General features: G+C 37.1%; 1 protein-coding gene across 2 annotated transcripts in view; it reads left to right on the plus strand.

The window, feature by feature from the left end:
- Nucleotides 1–1,316: 1,316 nt before the first annotated feature.
- CNTLN (centlein) overlaps nt 1,317–22,092 on the plus strand; it is a 268,014-nt gene continuing 247,238 nt past the window's right edge. For both annotated transcript variants that reach the window (XM_053924685.1, XM_053924690.1), the window contains exons 1-2: nt 1,317–1,715; nt 8,798–8,886. In XM_053924685.1, coding sequence (XP_053780660.1) covers nt 1,356–1,715; nt 8,798–8,886 — 449 coding nt within the window. In that variant the 5' untranslated portion in view covers nt 1,317–1,355. The remainder of the gene's footprint in view (nt 1,716–8,797; nt 8,887–22,092) is intronic.

Below are 22,092 nucleotides of genomic sequence, written 5' to 3' on the forward strand. Positions count from 1 at the left end.
AAAATTGATCAAGTATGTATATGAAGAATGGTTATCCATGTACTCAACATATAGTCAAAGTTCGATATGGCAGTGAACTTCTTTTAAAACAGGCTCATATGTGCTAATGTAACCCTTTTATAAATGTTGTGAGGTATTCATTCACCTTCAGTGGGATGAAAGCTCACTCTCTTCTCTTCACAGGCTTCTAATCGGAAGGTTTTTGAATGCTAACTGGATTCTGCTACAGAGCTGTAATTTTGATTAAAGGAAGGTCATCAGTTAAAGCAGTTAGCTCCCTACTTCCACAGTCGTCTTCTCCCCATCCCAGTTCTCCAATATTCTAGAACCGCCCCCCCTTTTTTTTTCAGAAGAGAGCAGATCTAGCATTTGGTGCAACTCTGTTGCTGGCTCAATGTGCATCTCCTTACTGAACTTATCACTAATGAATGTGTTACAATGACAGAGAAAGAGCACGTTATTGCCTATTTGAAGTTTATAAAGAAAGAGATAGCAGAAAGACAAATTTTAAAAAAGGATAAAGGATAAAGAAAGCTGGTCTTATTTCTTAAACCCTAGACCAATTTACTGATTTCAAATTATTTCAAGGACCCAAACTATCCGGCAACGTAGGTCACATTCTAATATTCAGCCAACGCAAAAAGAAGCTGACAAAAATTCAAAGGAAATCATGACTCTTGCAAAACAAAAGACAAAGGGTACGCAAATATCATTATTCAAATGGGAAACCTGCCTGATAGTCCCAGCTCAGCACAAGGCATTGTGCATCTCCTTGACATCAGCCCGCGGGTGTCAGTTGTGCGTAAAGCGGTTTTGCTAAGGGCTGTGAAGAAAGCACAAGTGTAAAACTTTCTCCTGATCCTCAAGGAGTTGACAACCCTGCTGCAGAGATTAGCGGTGTACCTAACACTCCAGGGCGGTCAGCGAAACAGGACAGACAAGTTGGCAGGGGCCTTGACGGCGAAGAGTTCACAGTTAGGGACCATTTGGGGGTAAGGGCTTGTCAAGCAAGACTTTAAGATGGGAGACGTTGGCTAGACTGAAGAGTTGGGTAGGGTTTTCGACAGGAGGGCTGGTACGGCGTGGAGGGCCGCAGGCTCCGGCACCACACGCCGCGGCGGAGCGCGCGGAGGGCCTTCCGAACCACTCGGGGCATGGCGCGCGCGCGGTCCAGAGCTCACGCCGGGCACGCGGCTCGCGGGAAGCCCGCCAGGACCCGCGCGCGCGCGCGCGCCACCCCGCGCGCCGGGCGGGAAAGGGCTCGCGCATGCGTAGTTCGGAGCTCTGGCTCGCCGGGATGGGGAAGGGGAGGTGGAGTTTCCAGGAGGCAACTTGACCCGTTAGCAGCCGTAGCCATGACGGCGCGCTCTAAGCCCTCAGCTCTCCCTCGGCCCTCTGCACGACTTTCTGGGCCCGGGTCCTCACGTGTTGGGCGGGGAGCTGTGGTGCACGCAGTGAGCAGCGTTGCCTCGGGTCCGGCCGGCGCAGCGGGGGAGGGCGTTGTGGACCAAAGCAACATATCCAGGCGGGGTGGAAAGGAGTTAGGGGGCCAGCGAGAGCTAGAGGGGGCAGCTCCGGCTCAGGCTCCCCTCCTCAGCGCGCCCAAGGGGTCCGAGCGGCTAGAGGGCATCTCGGTAGAGGAGGCAATGGTGACCCGGACGCAGCTGCTGGAGGAAGAGCTGAGCAGCCTAAAGGAGGAGCTGGCCCTGTGTCAGGTATCGAGGACTCCTGTCGCCGGCCTTTCCTCTCCACAGCGGGGCCGGGGCCTGTGGGGAGGCGCGACCCTCTCCCTCTGCCTGTGGTTGCGTAGCGGCGCGGGCTGGGGACTCGGCCACCCCGCCCGGCGGCGCTCCCTCCCCGCTCCCACACCCGGCGCTGCCGGTTTTCGGCGCTGGAGGAACGCTGTCGCCTGGCTGCCCTACCGCTGCCCCTCTCTGGACACCCGCCGGGCAGAGTTCGTCTGGGCTCCCCGGGCGTGGCTCTCAGTCGGATACCACCAGTAGGAGCAGTCGCCCCCCGCCCCCCCGGCCCAGGATCTCCGTCGTAACCGTAGTGGTCCTTGGTGCTGCAGGAGTGGAGTGCAGTGGACGAGTTGAAATGTTGACTAGGAAAGTTTAAACACTTTTATTAAAATAAAACCCACCGATAAAGGAGACATTTTAATTTTCAGACCCACTCTTGTCCTTGTTTGTAAGTCAACTTAAGTTGTAAACACAGACCAATGATTTTTAGGGAGACTTGGGCCTGAAACTTTAACGCAAAGTAGATGATACTTATTAACCAGCCATACTAATTCCATAGTCCTTGAGTGAGACATTTCATTTTCATGTCATTTACTAGATCAATTGCGTTAACATCACTTTCCTGTGATTTGCAGAGTTTGTGTATAACAGAGAGCTCGACTGTACTCATATTCAGAGAGATTTGATTTCCCTTGATTTCTTTCATCCTTGCCATTCTTCTGTGATTTAACCAGAAACTGTAGGCAGGATTGCGTAATTAAGTGTTGGGAATTCACTCAATAGTAGAAATTTGAGTTACAGTCTTCAGGATAGAACCAATTAGGAACTGCGTAACACCAAGGTATCTTTATGAGTAGTATCAGTTTAGATTAATAAAAATTCATGAAATTCATTCTTCGAATTTGTTCTGTTGGATTATTTTGCCCCTTTTGGAGGTCCTTGCTGACTGAGCCAAGGCTTTAAAAACAGGAAAATTTGTTGAAATTGAATATCTTTTCTTAAACAGGTGGGTAGATATTAGGTGGCTACCTCCTTTTTCTGTTTTCCCTGTTTCCTTTCCCATTTTCTGTTCTTCAGTGGTTAAGGACCAAAGAGGTAAATAGAAGATACTAATGAACTAATGTCATCTGCACACCTCAACCTTGGGTAGTTTAGAGATAGGAAACCATGATAAAGGCCTTTGTTATTTTGTCAGGTCCTAAGATTCTGTTTGCCCTTATATCTACTACACTCTTTTCTCTAGACCCCTCACTGTATATTCCCCATTGTTGTGTCCTTGGTGGGTAAGGAACTAAGATATTTGCTTTTTATGACTGACTTGATTAAGAAAGTCAGTTTGTTCGAAACAGCCCAATGACCACCTCCCCTCCCCCAAATTCATTCACTTCTATATTCTTTAAAAAACGTGACTTCAGACATGGTGCTGGCCTTTGTGACCTTGGACATATATGGACTAGGAAGATGAATGAAATATTCTAGGTGGTGTAAGAACAGAGATGGTCATAATTAGCTAACCCAGCACAATGGAAGATGAGATTTTTGTAATATTGACACTATTAGATAATGATAGGCATTCCAGTAATGTGAGACAAGATCGGCAGTATCCCATACCGTAAAACTTCGGTCAGACCATCCTCCTGCTCTTCTGGAAACATGGGAAACAGTAATGAACTTCAAATTGTTTTGTGAAGAGGTATTTAAGTAATTAAATGTCCACATTTTTTTTTACTTGCTCTTCCACTTATTTAGCTAGAAATCACACTACCTAAGAATATGTAGTATTAACCCTGTATTTTTAAAATCTTTCTAAAATGGCAACCCAAAATAGGAAATTCATTTTACATTTTAACCTAGTAAATATACAAAACGTACATGTGATTTCAGAAAGATGATTTACTCTGTGTTAACTCTGAGGTTTTCTTTTAAATTCTGTTCCTTTAGAAAATGCAGCTCAGATTGACTAAATTTCATAACCTAGTAATGGGTCAAATACACTGTGTGGGGAAAAGAACTTTGCTAATTAGTCTTTGGTTATAATTAAAGCTTCATTTAGGTTAGTTGGTTTTTTCCACATTCAACTTACAGGAATTTAATTATATGTACTTGGAGAAATAGAAAATTTGAGTGATTCCTTATACCAGTCCTCTCCATGGGAATGACTTAGAATAATAAGCATGTAAAAGAAAATAATCTCAGTTCCAAGTGTTTCTCTGATAATGAGAATCTTATCCTACTCTATATGGTTGTATATTTAATTAAGACTTTTTTTTCATATGGCCCCAGATTAGGAAGCAACGTACACATAATGCTTCGTTGAAGAAAGCATGATTAATTACAGTGAGGTAGAAAGGCTGTCTGTAGTGGACTTACTGAAGATAGGATGTTAGCCTCCAAATGTTGTTTTTTCCTAAGAAATGTTAAATGATGGCTCCAAAGGGTGGATTTGAGTCCATGACATTTATGTTATTCATTGATTTAGAACCTAACTTCACCATATTCTTAATTTCGATTATATATTTCAAGAATGTGTCCTATAGCCTTGGCCAGTGTGGCTCAGTCGGTTGGAGCTTTGTTCTGTAACTAAAGTTGGTGGGTTCAATTCCCAATCAGAGCGCATACCTAGGTTGTGGTTTTGATCCCTGGTCCAGGTGTGTCCTGGGAACAACCAATCGATGCTTCTCCCTTGGATTGATGTTTCTCTCCCTTCCTCTCTCCCTTCCTCTCTCTCTAAAAGCAATGCAAAAATAGTCCTTAAATGAGGATAACAAAAAAAATATTTTCTGATTGTGATAAAGGATGATGTGGGTATGTGCATGTACACATTTATCACACCTTATAGAATATCACATATAGTATATATATAAAAATGTATATCTCCACATATGTGTATATATAACTCAAAGCTTATTTCCTTTTTTTAGTAGCAATCAAAAATGTTTATTAAAGCTATAAACCAGTTTCAGGTAAAAAATTACTTAGGGCATTTAAGTGAAATATGTATTTATTAATCCAACTTTGATGATGAAAGTTAACTTTCATAGCAGCATGTGTTGTTGGAATTAAGAGCATCTGATGAAAGACCTCATGCAGTTATATTTTCTGTTAGATACTTATGTGTGTTGTAAACTTGTTTAGTCATTCACAAAGAAAAGAAATTGAAAATATGTTCTATAACTAGAATATTTTTCATTGTTAGTGTCTGTATTCTAGTAGATGTGTATTTTTGTACAAGTATTATTCATAGTAATTATTTGAGTGGCTACTTTATGCTATACTTTATAATTAAACTTATTGTCCTGAGTTCTGATAGGAAAATTATTTAAATATAGGAAATAGATTTCATATATTTGTTGAATTCATTCCTCTAGTAGAGTCAGTTGGGGGCCTATTATGTTGCCAGACACTAACCTAGGTGCTGGGAGAGTAGATACCCAGTGAAAAAGACAATTTTGGGTGTCTGTGAAGTGGGTATTTATTTCCAGCTGAAAAGTAAAAGTCAAAACTAACCCACTACTAAGATAATTTAGGCTCAAATCCCCTAGCATTTAGTCAACTCATTCATAGGCTGAGTTTAATAAACATTGTGAGAAAGAGTAGGGTTTTTTAATTTAAATTTTAAATTATTTGATTATGTGTAGAAATTTTGTAGTAACAATAAAGAAATTTTATGAGTAATTTTTAAAGGTTTTTATTTTTAATTTTTTAAAAAGAACAATGTTCAAAGGAAGGGAAAATAATAAAGACGATGTTATTGGCAATGGTTAGTTTCCTTGTTTTAATGTCTGGAATAGTTTCGAAACTACTTTTGTGTTTGTTGTGGTCTTTATTTCTCTTTGTGTATGAAAGGAGGTCTTTTTAGTACCTAGAGGTATAAAATCCACATTGAAGATGACATAGCATTTAAATACCTAAGAAACTCACAAATACTAATACATACACTAGTCCCACAGTCCATTCATAGCATTTTATTGTTCACAATAGAACTTTTTTTTTCCTAAATTGGGTATCACTTACACATTTGAATATTTTTAGGTGACAAAGAAAATCTGAATACTGTTGCTGACTATAAATGAAAGAAATAAGTTAATAATGAAACTTTAAAGAAATTTGGAAATTAGCAAGGTTTTCCTGAAATGACTTTTGGGTATAAATTGTAAACAATAAAGTGTATTGGAGGACTCTTATCTTCTGGAGGAGGCTTTTTTTCTCTGGCCTCTATAATAAAAACAGCTTAAGGAGAATTTATTATATCTTTTTGTTGGGGACTGAAAAGGAGATGTGAAATAACCATACGAACAGTAAAAAGAAAAAGAGAAAAAAGGATAAATTAAGGTGCAAGGGTTTTTTTTCATCAGATATTTATTGATTTATTGTAATTTTCACTGTTAGAGATAAATCCTTTATTAGTAAGTCATACTTATTGAAGCTGAAGTAACTCAATTATTTTACAAATGTTGAAAACTTTTTTTACATTTTTATTTATATTAATCTTTCTTGGTATTTTAGGTAGAAAAGTTGAGATAGAAATACATGTCAATCTTTACTATTTCATTTGGAAGCAAACTATAAGATAAATTTATAAATAATGCTGGTTTCAAGAGATTTTGTTTTTTGAAAATAGAGAGATTAGAGCCCACAAAGTTGTAGTAGCGTACTTTTTCCCTTTCAAACAGGTTATGAATGAATGTGTATATACAGGGTGGGCAAAAGTAGGTTTACAGTTCATATGGAAGATAATACAATAATTAATAAATAATACAAGAATAAACTGTTTCTCGCACTCACAATTTTAAACCTACTTTTGCCCACCCTTGTATTGACATTTCTTGTCTTTAACCCAAATGCTGAATTCTTACTTTTAAAAGGATAAAGTAAACATGATGTGTAAGAATTGTCAGATAGTACTCTCCAGTACTCATGCTATCAAAAGCATATGACAAACAAAATAGAGCAAAGATTTGAGCATTAAAATGAAAACATAAAATTTTAGAAGTAAGTATAGGTAAATATATATCTAATATTGGAGTAGAGAGGGCCTTTTAATTGGTACATAAAATTCACAAGCTAGAGTAGAAAAGATGGATAAATTTGAATATATGAAGTATATAACTTTTCTTCTCAAAGAATTCATCATAAAGCTAAATAAGCAACAACATACTGGGAAAACTATCACACAATTGGTAGATATAAATCTAATTTTAAGATTTCTAACAACACTTCTTATATTTTATTGGCAGAACATGGTTACATAGTCCATAGGCAAGAGAGGCCAGTCTTTTGATTGGGTAGCAAAGAGCCAAAATGTTTTCTGTTACTAATGATGCAGAGAGCTGCAAATAGAGATAAACATACGTAAATATGAACAAACAATCAAATACAGTATTTTTAAATGTGCTACAAAAAAAAAATTAAACAGGGCAAAGGGTTACCAGAGACTTATCTGTTTTGGTAGCTATAAATATAATGGGGAATAATGTACACGAAGATCTGGTGGATAGTACATGTACAAAGGCCTTGGTACAGGTAGAGCAAGAAAGTCATCGTGAACAAGGGGGAGAGTGTTAGATGAGGTCAGACAGGTATGTATGGGGCCAGATGATGTGGGGTCTTGTAGTATTGGTGAAGAGTTTGGATTCTTTTCCTAATTGACAGGAACCCATTGGAGGATTTTGAGTTGTAAGGAGGCTAGAGTACCATTGTGGGGAACTGGGCAAGAGATGGATTTGATCTGGATGAAGGTGATGGCGATGGAGGAGTTGAGAAGTGGTTAGAACTGGGATACATTTTGTAGGTAAGGCTGTAGGATTTACTGATGGTCTGGATGTGAAATGTGAGGAAATGAGAGCAACCGAGATTGACTCATAGGTTTTAGGCCTTTGAACAAATGAGTAGATGGTGTCCTATTCTGAGACACAGAGGTGTAGATTTTTGAAAGCATAGGAAATCAAACATTTTGGGTAAGTTAAATTTGAGATACCTCTTAGGTATTCAAGTGGAATTATTGAGGAGGCATTTGGAGATTCCAATCTGCATCTAGGGATAGAGGAGACAGCTTAGAGAAAGATGGGGGAGTCCTCAGTGTAGAGTTGATATGTAAAATATAAAATGGGATTAAATGAGGTCACCTAGGGCATTGGTTCTCAATGCTGTATGCATAGAATTACCTCAGGATCTTGGGTTTTTTTTTTAAATTTTATTTACCATATTTCGTTTTAGGGAGAGAGAAGGGAGGCAGAAAGAGAGGGAGAGAAACGTTGATGTGCAAAAGATAGATCAACAGATTGCCTCCTGCAGGCCCCCACCTGGGGACCTGGCTCGAAACTCAGGCAGGTTCCCTGACCAGGAATGAACCAGTGACCTTTGACCTTTGATCTTCAGCCTTGCAGGCCAGTGCTCAATCCACTGAGCCACACCAATCAGGGCATCTCAGAAGCTTTTAAAAAGTACTTGAACCTTACCTGAGACCAATTAAAACAGAATCTCTAGATAGTCACTGTTAAAAAAACAAAACAAACAAAAAACTCCCCCAAAGTGATTCCTAACCATCAACCAGTGTTGATAAGTGGCCTAGGCTTTATGGACTGAAACTGTTCATTGTCCATTTGGATTTGGCTATATAGAGGACCTTGAAAAATGATTTTAGTGTAATAGTGGGGAGGGAAATCTGATTGGAGGAGATTGGAGAGTGAATGAGAGGGAAAGAAGTGGAAACAGTGATTATAAGCAGTTCTTTCAAGGAATTTTGCTGAAAAGAGAACTGAAAATAGAGCAATAGCTAGGGGACAGTTTGCATTTAGAGCAAATTTATCTTGATATTCAGTATTTCAATGTTTATACCCTAAAATATGAAGGATAGAAATAGTAAAAATGAATGTGGGTTAGCAGTATAAGAACTTTTTAAAATAAAGCTTTCTTGGCTATATTTTTAAGAATCTATTTTATATTCATATTACTAATAATCATGTTTTTTTTCATTTTTAATTTAATGTCATATATTGTCTTCTCTGTTACAGCTACAAAGCAAATGCATTTAAAATGTCTTTTATTTCTTTAAGGCTGATAAAGAATTTGTATGGTCTTTGTGGAAACGTCTCCAGGTGACAAACCCAGATCTCACACAAACAATCAGTTTGGTTGTGGAAAGGTAAGCTCACACATTATTTTTTCATGAGTATTTGGTTTGTTGAATTTGTTTCTCTTCATTATTAAAATTAAAAGTTGGCACTAATCCCTTAATTCAGTGATTTTCAACCTTTTTCATCTCATGGCACACGTAAACTAATAACTAAAATCCTACGGCACACCAGAAATATTTTTTACCAATCTAATCGAAAAAATAGGTATAATTTTGATTCATTCATACTGGGTGGCTATTGTATTGACTGTTGTCATTAAAAAAATGTTTTTAAATCCCCACCCAAGGATATGTTTATTGATTTTAGAGAGAGAGAAATGGAGAGAGAGGGGAACATTAACGTCAATGTTAGAAATGAACATTGACTGGTTACCTCTTGTATGCACCTTGACTGGAGATTCAGCCTGCAACCTAGATATGTGCCCTGACCAGGGATCAAACCCACAGTCTTTAGGTGTATAGGACGACTCTCCAGCCAACTGAGCCATGTGGCCAGAGCAGTAGTCATTTTTTTATTTGACAGTTTAAGGGAAAAGAGGTCAGCGTCCCTGACTAAATAGTCAGGTATTGCATGTTTTAAAAATTCTTGTGGCACGCCAGTTTGCCTTTTGCGGCACATTGGTTGAAAATCACTACCCTAAAGAGATGTACCAAGTGAATTTCCAAATGAATATGGAACATGATAAAATTACTGGATTTATTTCAAGGAATGCCAGTTCACCCGATAATATAGATAAATAAGCCATATTTCCTGCTCATATTCTGACATATTTGGGAAGCTTGCAGGTAAAAGGTAGAAACTGTGACTTAGACACTGTTGTGTGTGTTTGTGTTGAGCTATTACAGCTCAACTTTAAAAATTGGATAAGTCCCTGTTGTTTGGCTTGTTACTCTGAGATTGCCCTTGTTGGCAACTTCCTAGACATGGCTCAGTTTTCCCTCAAGATAGTTCCAGTGTTTATTTGAAAGCCTGGGATGACTTTGCTAGAGTAGAGTAAGTGTTCTGGAATTGGTTGAAGGATTTTACTTTACACTCTCTATTATCCTGTGCGAGGTGCCCAGTCATTTAACCATAGATTATAGGACCTCTCCTTGGTCATTAGAAACAGTGGAGTGATGCTAGGTACTCCTTATCAAATATTTGGTATACAGTAGTCCCATAACACTCAAAACAGCAATTAAAACACTTGTTTACCTATTAAATAGACTTCAGTACCTTTCCTAAATGAGAAGCTATGCATATGGATGCATTTTCCTTTATCTTTATTGGAATCATGATTATGTAACCTGAATATAATTTTTTGTTAACTTGAACTGCATTCACCTTTGGAGTATCTTGCCCTGGGATCATTCCAATATTGTTGGAATTTGACTTTTAAAAATCATAGGTATATATATGATATATACCTATGTTTAAGTTTACTATCCTTGGTTATTGTAAACTCTTAAAATAGTACAATCAGCTTCTCCTCATGTTGCTTGTATTCTAATTCATTTTTTTACTTTTGATAATCAGAATTAAGTCTTTTGTTGAAGTACCCTTGTAACTTCCTCAATTATCCTTGAGATAAGATGTGATCATACTCTGTCTACTCTGGTTTTTAGCAGATGAGGTCTAGGAGTCGTTTTAAAATAAGCTTTCCAGGTAATTCTGTTGTAGTTCATAAATCACACTATGAGATATTGGAATTTCAATTGACTTTTGAAATTAGAAACTTATAAGTGGCATTTATAATTTTATGATTATGTAAATATTTCTTTTTTAAAGTTATTTTATTGTTGTTCAATTACAGTTGCCTGCATTTACGCCCCCCCTCCCCCCACCCCAGCCGTCCCCACCTCCCTGCTCTGCTTCCACCCCCATAATTGTAATTATGTAAATGTTTCTTAAACAACCATGTAGTATGTTTGGACCTGTTGATAAGGGACAATGTTGTGCCATTCAGTCTATATCTGTCAAAGAAGAATACTCTCCTTATCAAATAAACTATCTTTTTGTATACTCTATTAATTACCCAAATTTTGCTACACTTAAGTCTGTTTAATACAGGGTCCGGCAGAAGTAAGGCCTGCTTGAGTCTGGTGGGTAGGGTAATAATATGGGTGTAATAATTTATGGTTTTAATTTGAACATTTCACCTAAAATGTCATATGGTGTGCTTGAGTGTGATATTGTTATGTTACAGAATTACATTCTTATGATTTTGTAATAAAAGATTTTGTAATAAAAAAGATTTTGCATTATTTGTGCTGGACCCTGTATTTGTGTCTTGGTCTTCCTTGAAAATATTTTTTACCCCTGAAATTTCTAATCTCCCTTCTTTTCTCCTTTTTTTAAATCATAAAGAATGTCTGTGTTCAGACCTTGGTATAATGGTGGAAGGCATTCTTCCCTAGGCCCTTTGGCTTATGAATTTGGACCAACTGCTTTCTAAACCTACTGATAAACAGCCATTAGGCAAGTGGTTGTCTTGAAAGTCGTCTTCAGGCAAATGCTGCAGTTAGCTATTCTGAATGTGGACGAGTGGGAACCCCAGCTTTCTGGTAAATGGTTCCTTGTATTAGTCATCTTGATTCCTGGCTGCTTCTGCTCTCTGTGTTTACTAATTGGGTACTTTGAGTTTCTTTCAGAATTAACAGCTTCTTGCTCCACTATAGACATTATTTAGGTTTTGGATTATGATTTTTCTTCTTTGTGTCTGTCTCTGAGCCCACTCTTTTTTCTTTTAGATATTTGTTAAATTTAAGGTCCATTTGGACCCCTTTTCCTGTTATGCACACTCATAGGAATTTATTCAAGGCATTGTTATTGGGAATGTCATTGTTATGTTGTCAGTTCATCCTCTTCAAGAGTAAGTATAGTATTTTTAGAGGTTACAATGTATTCTTTTATTTTGATATTACATATTTATATTTAACCAGTATCTTCCTGTTATACATTTAGGTTATTTTATTTTTAAAAAGTGTACAGTGATGCTGTGATAAATGGCCTAGTGAATAAAGCTTTGCCTGCATCACTGGTGCCACTGACAGAGTGGACGAAGGCTGGGATTGCTAAACATCCTGAAATGATAGGATAATCCTGCTCAATTAAAGAATTATACTGCTCCAAATGTCATTAGTACCATTTGGAGAAATTCTGCCCTTGCTCATAGTTCTTTATTTTTTAGACCTTTTGTACTTTATTGTTGTCCTTATAAGTGTTTTGGTGAGATATCTTTATGTTTGTTTGTTTGTGTGTGTTTTACTTTTTATTGAGGCAAATTTTAATTAGTTGCAGAGAAAATGCATTAATGAACTCCCATGTTTGAAAAATTATCAACATGACCAATCTGGTTTCATGTATGTTCTTTTATTCCCTTCTGCTCCTCTGCTCCCTCTGCCACCAATGGATTATTTTGAAGCAAATCCCAGACATGTTATTTTACCCAGTTACATTAGTGTTTAGAGTCAATTAGTGATATTCACAGCAGTTATTTTCTATAAAGTCATTGTGAACACCAAATTAGCAAACACTTAACAATTGCTTATGTGGTAAATAAAACATTAGGTTCCTGTGAGACTCTGGTCACAACATTTTTGTTAACTGATTAATGTATTACTTTTTTGTGTGTTTCTATTTAAAGATATATTATCCAATTTAACATATTATTGATTCATTTCTATTGACCTTCTATTGACCATTTCTGTTGGTCAATAGCATTATAACCAATGCCTCAACAAAGCATTCTTGCACTGAGGAACGTGAGAAAGAGAAAGCACTTCAGTACTATGCTTGGCTTAGAAAGTTCCTTCTGTTCCTAGTTTAAGTGTTTTTATTATAAAAGGTTGTTTGATTTTGTTAATTGTATTTTCAGTGTCTGCTAAGATGATCTTGTGGTTTTTGTTTTGTAGTCTGTTGATATGTCACATTAATTGATGTTTTTAGATGTTAAACCAACCTTGCATTCCTGGGATAAATCCTACTTGGTCATGATGTATAATTCTCTTAATATGTTGCCGGATTTGTTTTATTAATATTTTGGTGAGAATTTTTAATTCTGTTTAAAAGAGGAATTAGTCTGTTGTTTTTTCTTTGTGATGCCGTTTTTTTTTTTTTTTTTAGTCAGGGTTTATATTGGCTTTATAAAATGGGTTAAATAGTATTCGCTTCTATATTTTGGAAGAGTTATAGTGTTTGAAGTATTGGTATTAATTCTTTTTTTAAGTATTTGGTAGAATTCAGTAGTGAACCCATGCAGTCCTGGGCTTTCTTCGTGGGTAATTTGTTTTATTACTAATGGAAATCACTTGTTGATTCACGTTTTCTATTTTTTTCTTGAGTCAGTTATGTCCTTCTAGAAAGTTGTCCATTTCTGTTAAGTTACCTAATTTGGTAGTGTACAATTTTTCATATATTTCTTTGTAATCCTTTTTGCTTTTATTAGGTTGTTAGTAGCATACACTTTTAAATTCCTAATTCTGGTAATATGAGGCTTCTCTATTTTCACCGTGGTTAATTTAGCTAAGGGTTTGTCAGTTTTTTTTGTTTTCAAGGAACCAGCTTTTGGTTTCATTTATTTTCTCTATTGCTTTTCTATTCTTTATTTCATCAATTTCTTCTCTTTTCTTTATAATTCCTTCCTTTTGCTTGCTTTAGGCTTAATTTGCTCATACGTTTTTTCTGTGTATTATGTTGGAACATTAGATTATTGACTTCAGACCTCTCTTCTGTAATATAGGTATTTATAGCTATAAATTTTCCTTAAAGCTGGTTTAGTTATATCCCATACATTTTAATATTTTGTGTCTTCATTTTCCCTCATTTCAGAATATTTTCTGATTTTATTTTGTTTTCCTCTTTGTTTATTTAGGAACGTGTTGTATTTGTGAGTCTCCCATTTTTTCCATTTGATTTCCAGTTTTATTCCATTGTGTTCAGAGAACATTCTTTGTGTTATTTCTATCTTTTTACATTTATTAAGATTTCCTTTTTTTATATTGTAACATATGGGCTATTCTGGGAATGTTCCATGTGCACTTGAAAAGTATATACATATATGATCTGTTCTTTTGGGGTGAAATATTCTTATGATATCTATTAGTTCTAATTTGTTTATAGTGCCATTCAGATCTCTTATTTCCTTGTTGATCTTCTTTCTAGTTGTTGTATCCATTATTGAAAGTGGGTGTATTAGTCAGGGTTTTGCGACAAACAGAACCAAAAGGATGTGTGTGATTATGTGTGTGTGTGTGTGTGTATGGACTTATTTTAAAGACTTTCCATACTTGATTATGGAGACTCATAAGTTCATATCTGCAGTTAGGCCGTCACATTCGAGACCCAGGGGAACTGATAGTGCAGATCAAGTGTGAAGGAAAATTTCTTATTCAGGGAGGCTAGTCTTTTTATTCTGTTAAGGCCTTCAACTCACTGGGTGAGGCACAGTTACGTTATGGATGGCATTCTGCTTACTCAGAATTTACCAGTTTAAATGTTAATCTTATCCAAAAATACCCTCCAAGTTTGCACATGAAATTAACCGTCACTGTGGGCTATTAAAGTCTCCAAGTATTATAATTAATTTTTTATTTCTCTTTTCATTTGTCATTTTTGCTCATGTATTTTGATCCTCTGTTTATTAGGTACATATATGTTTATAATTGTTAAATCTTCCTGATGGATTGACTCCATTTTCACTATTTGGCTTTTTCCATACTTTACTTTCAATGTATATTTGAGTCTTTGAACCTAACGTGTGTCTTATGTAGGCAGCATATTTTTGGATGATGTTTTCTTTTTTTAAAATCCAGTCTGACAATCTCTGCCTTTTGCTTGGATTGTTTGATCTATTTACCTTTAATATTATTATTGATATATTTGAATCCATCTCTGCCATTTCAGTTTTTGTCTTAAATATGTCTCATATCTTTTTTGTTCCTACATGCCTCCTTTACTACTACTTTTTTTGGTATTCAGTGAATATTTTCTGTTGTAGCACTTTAATTTCTTTAATAATATTTTACTGTATTTTTTTTAGGGTTTTTTTAGTGGCTGCTTTAGGGTATTTTAACAGAATTAGCTTCATATTTTTCTAAGCTTATATCCAGTGACATATAAAAACATTACTGAAGTACAGCCATGTTCTCTTTTATCCCTTTTTGTGGTATTGTCATTATACGTATTGAATCTATTAATGTTACAAACACAACAATGCATTTTTGTAATTATTGCTTTATGATATGTTATCATTCCTTAGCCCAATAAAACTTTGCTACCATCCACCTGATTTGTGCTGTTATTGGCAGTTATGTTATACATATGTTATATTTGTCATATGATTTAAGCCCATCAATATTTTATGTACATATTTTTTCAAAATGACCAACGTCCCAAACTTTTGCACACTTTGGTAGGGTCCACCTCCCAACCAATACATTCTTTCCCCAGGCCAGACTGACAGGCCTCTCTGGTTCAGCACCTTCCTCTGCACCGTTTTGACTTCTATTGCATATGTGCCTGCCTCCCTCTAGTCCCACCTGGTCATCTGGTACCAGAGGGGGTGAAGGGAGAAGTGTTAATTCTTTTGGCAGAGAAATGCTATAATCCCTGGGGCGTGAAGCTGTAGCTTTCTGTCTAGCAAGCAGGTTTATGCTTCCAAGTTTATTAAACTCAATGTCTAGTTCCCTTTGCTCCCCTTTTCTAGCTAAATACTGCTGGTAACATAATTACCTTTAGCAGTGCTTTTTGTTTTTTCCTGTGAAATCCAATTACTGTCTATGTCCACTTGGTGCTTCTGTCCCTTTTGGTCTCTGTTGCAACAATGTCATCATACCTTTCTTGATATCCAGGGATGTCCAATCTTTTGGTGTCTGAGCCATGCTGGAAGAGAAAGAGTTTTGGGTTGGGCCACACATTAAATACATTTCAACACGTAATCACAAAAAAATCTCATAATGTTTTAGGTAAATTTACGATTTCGTGTTGGTCAGCATTCATAGCCATCCTGGGCTGCATGTGGCCCTTGGGCTATGGGTTGGACACCCCTGTAACCATGGTTTCCTTTAGTTTTGTGAACATATTTATAATACTTATTTTGAAGGAGTTTTTTTTTTGATAAATCAAACGTGTCACTCTTCCAGGCAGTTTCCGTTGCCTACTTTTTTCCTGGTGTGTGGACTATGCTTTTCTGTTTCTTTGCATGACTTGTAATTTATTTTGTTAGGCATGGATGTTTGAGATATTATATTGTAGCACATCTGGTTCCTGGTCTCCCCCATCCCTCTCCTCCAGGCTTATTTGATTGGTGACTGGCTGGATTTTTCTAAACTCTATTTTCCCTCCAAAAATAATGGTAAGTTTCTGATGTTGCTCCTAAGGAGGGTACAGCTTTGGCTTTAGATTTTGGTAGGGCTCTCCTGTTTTTTTTCTTGATCACACCCAGGTGTTAAACTTCACTAATTGGTGGATTGATTGTTTAATTGTTTTCAGTAATGCAGGCCTGTGGGCCACTTGCAGCCCAGGATGGCTGTGAATGTGGACCAACAAAAAATTGTAAATTTACTTAAAACATCATGAGAGCTTTTTGTGATTGCATGTTGCAATGTATTTAATTGTGGTGCAACACAACTCTCCTTCTTCACTGTGGTACAGAGACACCAAAAGGTTGGCTGCCCCTCCAGAGCATAAGGTACTCTACCAACCAATTCGGTATGTTTCCTGTAAAGTTTCTGAGTCAGTGTTTGATATTTTTTCCAATCACTTAAGTGCTCCTGCCAGTTGTCTTATTTCTCATTTTTCTCCTGCAAACTAGCAGGCCTATAGTTGAGCATGTATCATGAATTTTCCACAAGCTGCCTTTCACCATAAGCTTGAGACTGTTCTTGAGAATGCCTCTAGGCTTGAACTTCTCCATAAGTGTTGCAAATGAAGTCAGTTCCCTTTGAGAAGGGATTAGGACCTATATATTTTACATTGCTTCTCCAACCCCTTCCCCACATGAGGCAAAATCTGAGCCAGGCCTCAGGAGCTGTGAGTGTGGAGAATATTATCCTTCCCTCTGAATGACACTCCCATTCTAGGAGCTGATTGCCGGAGGGAAGCAGCAGCCTCAGGTCCTCTTGGCTGGCCTCAGCTGGTGTGGAACCATTGCTGTCATAAGCTGGGGCAAGGGAGTTTGGGTCTTAAGTGTTCTCAGTGCTCTATGCCCAAGGCAGAACCTTTTATTCCACAAATGGTGGGTAGATAGAAGAATGGAGTCTTCACCTCTCAATTGTACTTGCTTAGGACATGGCAGCAATTAGCTGGGGCAGGATGAAAAATGCTGATATCTTGCTGCTGGGGAGAAGCTGTCCTGGGTACTGGGTACTTGGGGGAGATGGAGGAGCCCTGTGTGTTTGCTGCAGCATCCTGGGGTGTATGTACTCTTTACCTTGCTGAGCTGGGAGGTGAAAGAAAGGAATGGTCTTAGTTCTGATACCATAAACACTGCCTTTCTTACTGAATTTTTCTAATTTTGCTGAATAGGTATTTCTTCATTTGCTTTTAGCCCTTAGTACCATTTGCAGAGGCTTTCCGTGTTTCTTTTTATAGTGTTCCCCAGTTTTACTGGGGAGTGGGTCAGCAGAGCTCTTCACACGGTTCTGTTGTAAGTTCCTCTCTCACTATTTGTTGTTTTAAGCTTCTAGAGTTTGGGATAATTTGTTATTTAGTAAGAGGTGACTTCTTCAGTGGATAAAAAGTATATAGAGTTGTAATTGTGATATGTAGTGCCAAATTGTTGTGCCAGTTTATGCTTCTAGTAGGAATGTAAGAAGGTGCCTATTTTACCTATATTCTAGCCAGCCATCACATTGTTTTCAAACATTCTGATCTTTGCTATTTAAAAAGAAAAATATGATATTTTGAAATAGTTTTTATTTGCATTTTTATTATGTGTGAAAGAAATCTGAGAGATATTTTATATCCTTTTGTGTAAGTTTTTTCTTTTATATATCTTTCTGTATGCATTGCCTGTGGCATTTCTAGTCAATGCCCCATGATGCCCAGCACATTCAGTATATCATTTACAGAACTTATTGGCTTCTCCTTTGAGTTTTTTTACTACTTAACTTTTTCACTTCCACTATCTTGCCATTTTCTTACTTTTCTCCAAATTTCACATCTTGAGGGTAATCTTTGATACCTTTTGGACTGTTTCGAACAGAAAATCAATTCCCAAGTTCAGTCACTTTCTCTCAAGCAGTGTCACTCAAATCCCGTAATTCCTCTGTGTCCTTAACTTCCATACCCTCTATCAAAGCTCTTAGGATATCAACTCTGAACATCTAATTGATTTCTTTTTCAAACATCAGTTGCATTTTACAACTTCACTTTGAGGCAAGACATAAGGCACCAAAGAAAATAATTTATAAAATGTAGGTTAAAGGCAACCAATGGAAATTTTAGGACCTGTTTAATGGATTCTACAGAAAACATATCTTTAGGAGTGGATGCTTAGGGGATACCAAATGTTTTAAGAAAATCAGATTGTGAGATTCAGAAATGCATGGCCATTATTAAAGCAGCTATATCCTTGACATTTACTCATTTAAAAAAATATCAGTTGATGTCATCTGAGTGTGACACTCTGCTGAAAGTTAGAGAAAGATAGGTCTGTGCTTAGCTACTAAAGAGTGCTGTCTAGTCAAGAAGACATTTGGAGAAAGAGACAATTTATAAATAGAACTTAAGTATTATGAGTATATTCATAGTAATGTAATGATTTCTTTCCTTGATTTTTGGAAAAAGATATATTAACAGTTTTCAATAATTCTAAGTAGAAGGGTTTGCTATTGACTGTACTTGAACAACAATAAAAAATAAAAAATAAAAAAATTTTAAAAAGTATAAAAAAAATTAAGTAGTCAATTATTTTTAAATTTTATAAGGATCTGTAGCAAACCCAATCAAAATGTCACCAAGCTCTTTTGTAGATACCAACAAACCCACTAAAATTTTTTTTTGATATTTTCCCAATAGAATAATACCTTGCCAATAGAAAACATTTGTGTACATGTAGAAAATCACTTTCTATGACTTACAGATATTTGAATTTACCTGTCATTTTATGAGGTTATTATGAACTGCTGCTGCCAAAAGCACATTTTGCATCTGTGCGTATCTTTTGTTCTGAAGTGGGTCTTTTGTAGAATATATATTTCTTTTCTTATCCATTCAGCTACTCTGTGTCATTTGAGTGGCACATTTAAGCCATTTACATTTAAAATGATTATTGATAGGTACCTATTTACTGCCATTTTATTCTTTATAACTATGTTCCTCTTTTTTTTCTTTATTGTTCTTAAAGAAGTCCCTTTAACATTTCTTGTAAGACTGGTGTTTTTGTAGCTAACTCCTTTAGGTTTTTCTTGTCTGGGAAGCTCTTTGTTTCTTCTTTAATTTTACATGATAGCCTTGTTGGGTAGAGCAGTATTGGGTGTAGGTTCTTGCTTTTCATCACTTTGAATATTTCATGCCAGTCCCTTCTGGCCTGAAATATTTCTGTTAAGAAAACTGACAGTCTTATGGGAGCCCTCTTGTATGTATGTAAAACTAACTGTCTTTTCTCTTGCTGCTTTTAAGGTTGCTGCTTTTTGCTCCTGTTGAATAGAGGTATTTGCACAGGAATTGTGGCACGTGTTGGGTGGGTGAGAGTAAAATACCCCCCAGTCCTAGAGCCACAGAGCTTAGTCTCTCCCTGAATCAGCCTAGGCCTCTAAGAGTCTTCCAAGAGTCTGCACCATGGGCCCAGTCTGGCCTTAGCCAGCTGACAATATTGCAGAGTGTGGGCTTGGCAGAGAGGGGCCACCAGCAGTGAGGAGGGTGAGGCTAGTATATCTCCCATGGGAGGCTCTCACTGCTCTGCCATTTGGTTGGGGGAAGGGAAATGGTCCCTGCCCCAGAGCCACACAACCCATTCACTGACAACCCCTGAGTTTTCCCTCAAGAGCCCTCAAAGAATGTCTACACCACAGGTCCAGGCAGCTGACTCCTCTGCAGAGCATGAACTCAATAGGGCAGGATGACAGGAATCAGGAGGGTGGGGCTAATACATTCTTCCAGGCTGATGCAGTATGGAGGGAAGTGTTTGACCTAGGAAAGATGGTGTCAGTGGGCAGTGTGGGAGAAGAACGTAGTACCGGGGTGCCAGTGGCTGTCCCTTCAGTTCTTGCCTGGAGCCACCAACCCAGTCTGTCCTCCTATGACTCTACTCCACTCTGATCTTCCCTCTTTCTGCTGGAACCCAGGATGAATGGCCAAGAAGAAGATTTTGTGCATTGATTCTTTAAGAGGGTACCTGGGTATCTAGAAGACTCCTGTTTCTCCCTGGTGGACAAAATTCCCACTGATTTTTATAGCCAGATGTTATGTTGGCTCCTCACTTGGCTCTGTTGCTCCAACTTGGGAGCTTGACATGTACTTGAGACCCTGTACTCCTCTGGGAGGACCTTTGCAGCTACGATCCTTCTGGATCCCTCTGGATTCTGCAGCACCAGCCCTTTTCATGTCTCCGCCCTTCCTGCCAGTCTTGATGTGGATTCTTCTATAAATCGTTGGTTATAAGACTTCTGTTCACCTAGTTTTCAGTTGGTTATTCAGGTTGATTGTTCTATAATTTAGTTGTAAATACAGTTTGGAGCTGGGAGGAGATGAGTGTAACTTTCACCTACTTCAGCCGTTTTTGATCCCTCCAAAACACATTTTGGATATATCCCTTGTTTATTAGTCCTGCATATTGTTTTTCCTTGCTATTGTATATAAATTCTCAGTTCAGAATATTATTAATGTCATAAGAGTACAACCGCTGCATTTTATCTTTGAATGCATAGGGAACATTACAACTTCAGTACAAAGGAATGATAAACATTGAAGAAACAGTAATATGGAGTCTCATAGAATATAGATACATTAGGTACTTGAATTGTTCAGCCGTACTTTGGATTACTAAAGATGTGTTATAGCCACGGACATTTCTAATCATGTGGGGTGAAGTTCTCCTTTTCATTTTGGTTTCAATGGATTGAATGACTTCTCACAGTGATTATTGATTTTTTATTAGATCAGAGAATATTAGCTAGATTCTTATGCAGATTTCTGGTTTGTGTAATATCTTGAGATAATAATGCATTTGTTTTATTATCATGATAATTATACTCTTCCCCCCATTTTCTGTATTATTCTTTCAATAAGAGCATAGTAAAGCATATTTAAATTGATATTAATTATGTTTTTGTTATTCAATATCAACATGCAAATTGTATGGAGACCTCTTGTGCTCATGTGGGTCTATAGCTTCCTGAATACTGCTTTAACAATATGAATATTTAATTATAATGGTATGTGTCAAGAGTTTGCCTTTCCCATTGAACAATTATAAGGATAAAGAACATATTATACATGTTTTCCATACATAGTGCTTAACACTCTCCTTCATTTAGTGCACAAAGGTGCTGAGTAGATGAATGAATGCACAAGTGAGTGAATGATATCAAAATACAAGGCAGAAGGAAACAAAACTCCTATGATAAGTATCTTAAAGTAGGTAAGAGGTTTTGTGTGTATGAAACATGACCAGGAAGCAAAGAATTAGAAAAAGTACATGGAAATTAAATATGATTATTAAAATAAGAAAGTAACTAGAGAGGGGGAAAATAAAGTCTTCCAAAAATAGGGACAAAGTGGTAAATAGAAACAAAAAGAAAAAACTTTTGACAATTTAGGTGGTCTAATAGTGATTATTAGGAATTTCATAAGAATTTCAGAAGTAGAGAATAGAGAAATGGACATTATTAAAGATATAATTTAAAACATTTCTCAGAATTCAAGGGACATGCATTTTCAGATTGAGATGCTTTTACCATATAGGCTCACTGATATAGACTAGTAATATGAAAAGGTTTTTGCAGTTCTCTTTGGGAATGCTGAAGTTAGTGATTAGTAAATAAAAATCTGAGCAAATAAAGTGATACAATTTTTACTTTTCTTTAAAGAAGGAAGAAGAGTGTTATTAAGATTTCTCTTCATCTCATTAATTAACACAACCACTAAATCTTCACCTTCTTGTAGGATTTTAAGTGTGATGTTATATCGAGCATGAGGAGAACGTGAGTCTAACTCCTTTAAAATTTCCCATCCAGAGAGTCCTCTTTTTAAAAATCATTTTCAATGTCCTGTTTGTTTTTCATTTTTTCAGT

This window comes from Desmodus rotundus, chromosome 1 (assembly GCF_022682495.2).
Source record: "Desmodus rotundus isolate HL8 chromosome 1, HLdesRot8A.1, whole genome shotgun sequence".
Classification (NCBI taxonomy): Eukaryota; Metazoa; Chordata; class Mammalia; order Chiroptera; family Phyllostomidae; genus Desmodus; species Desmodus rotundus.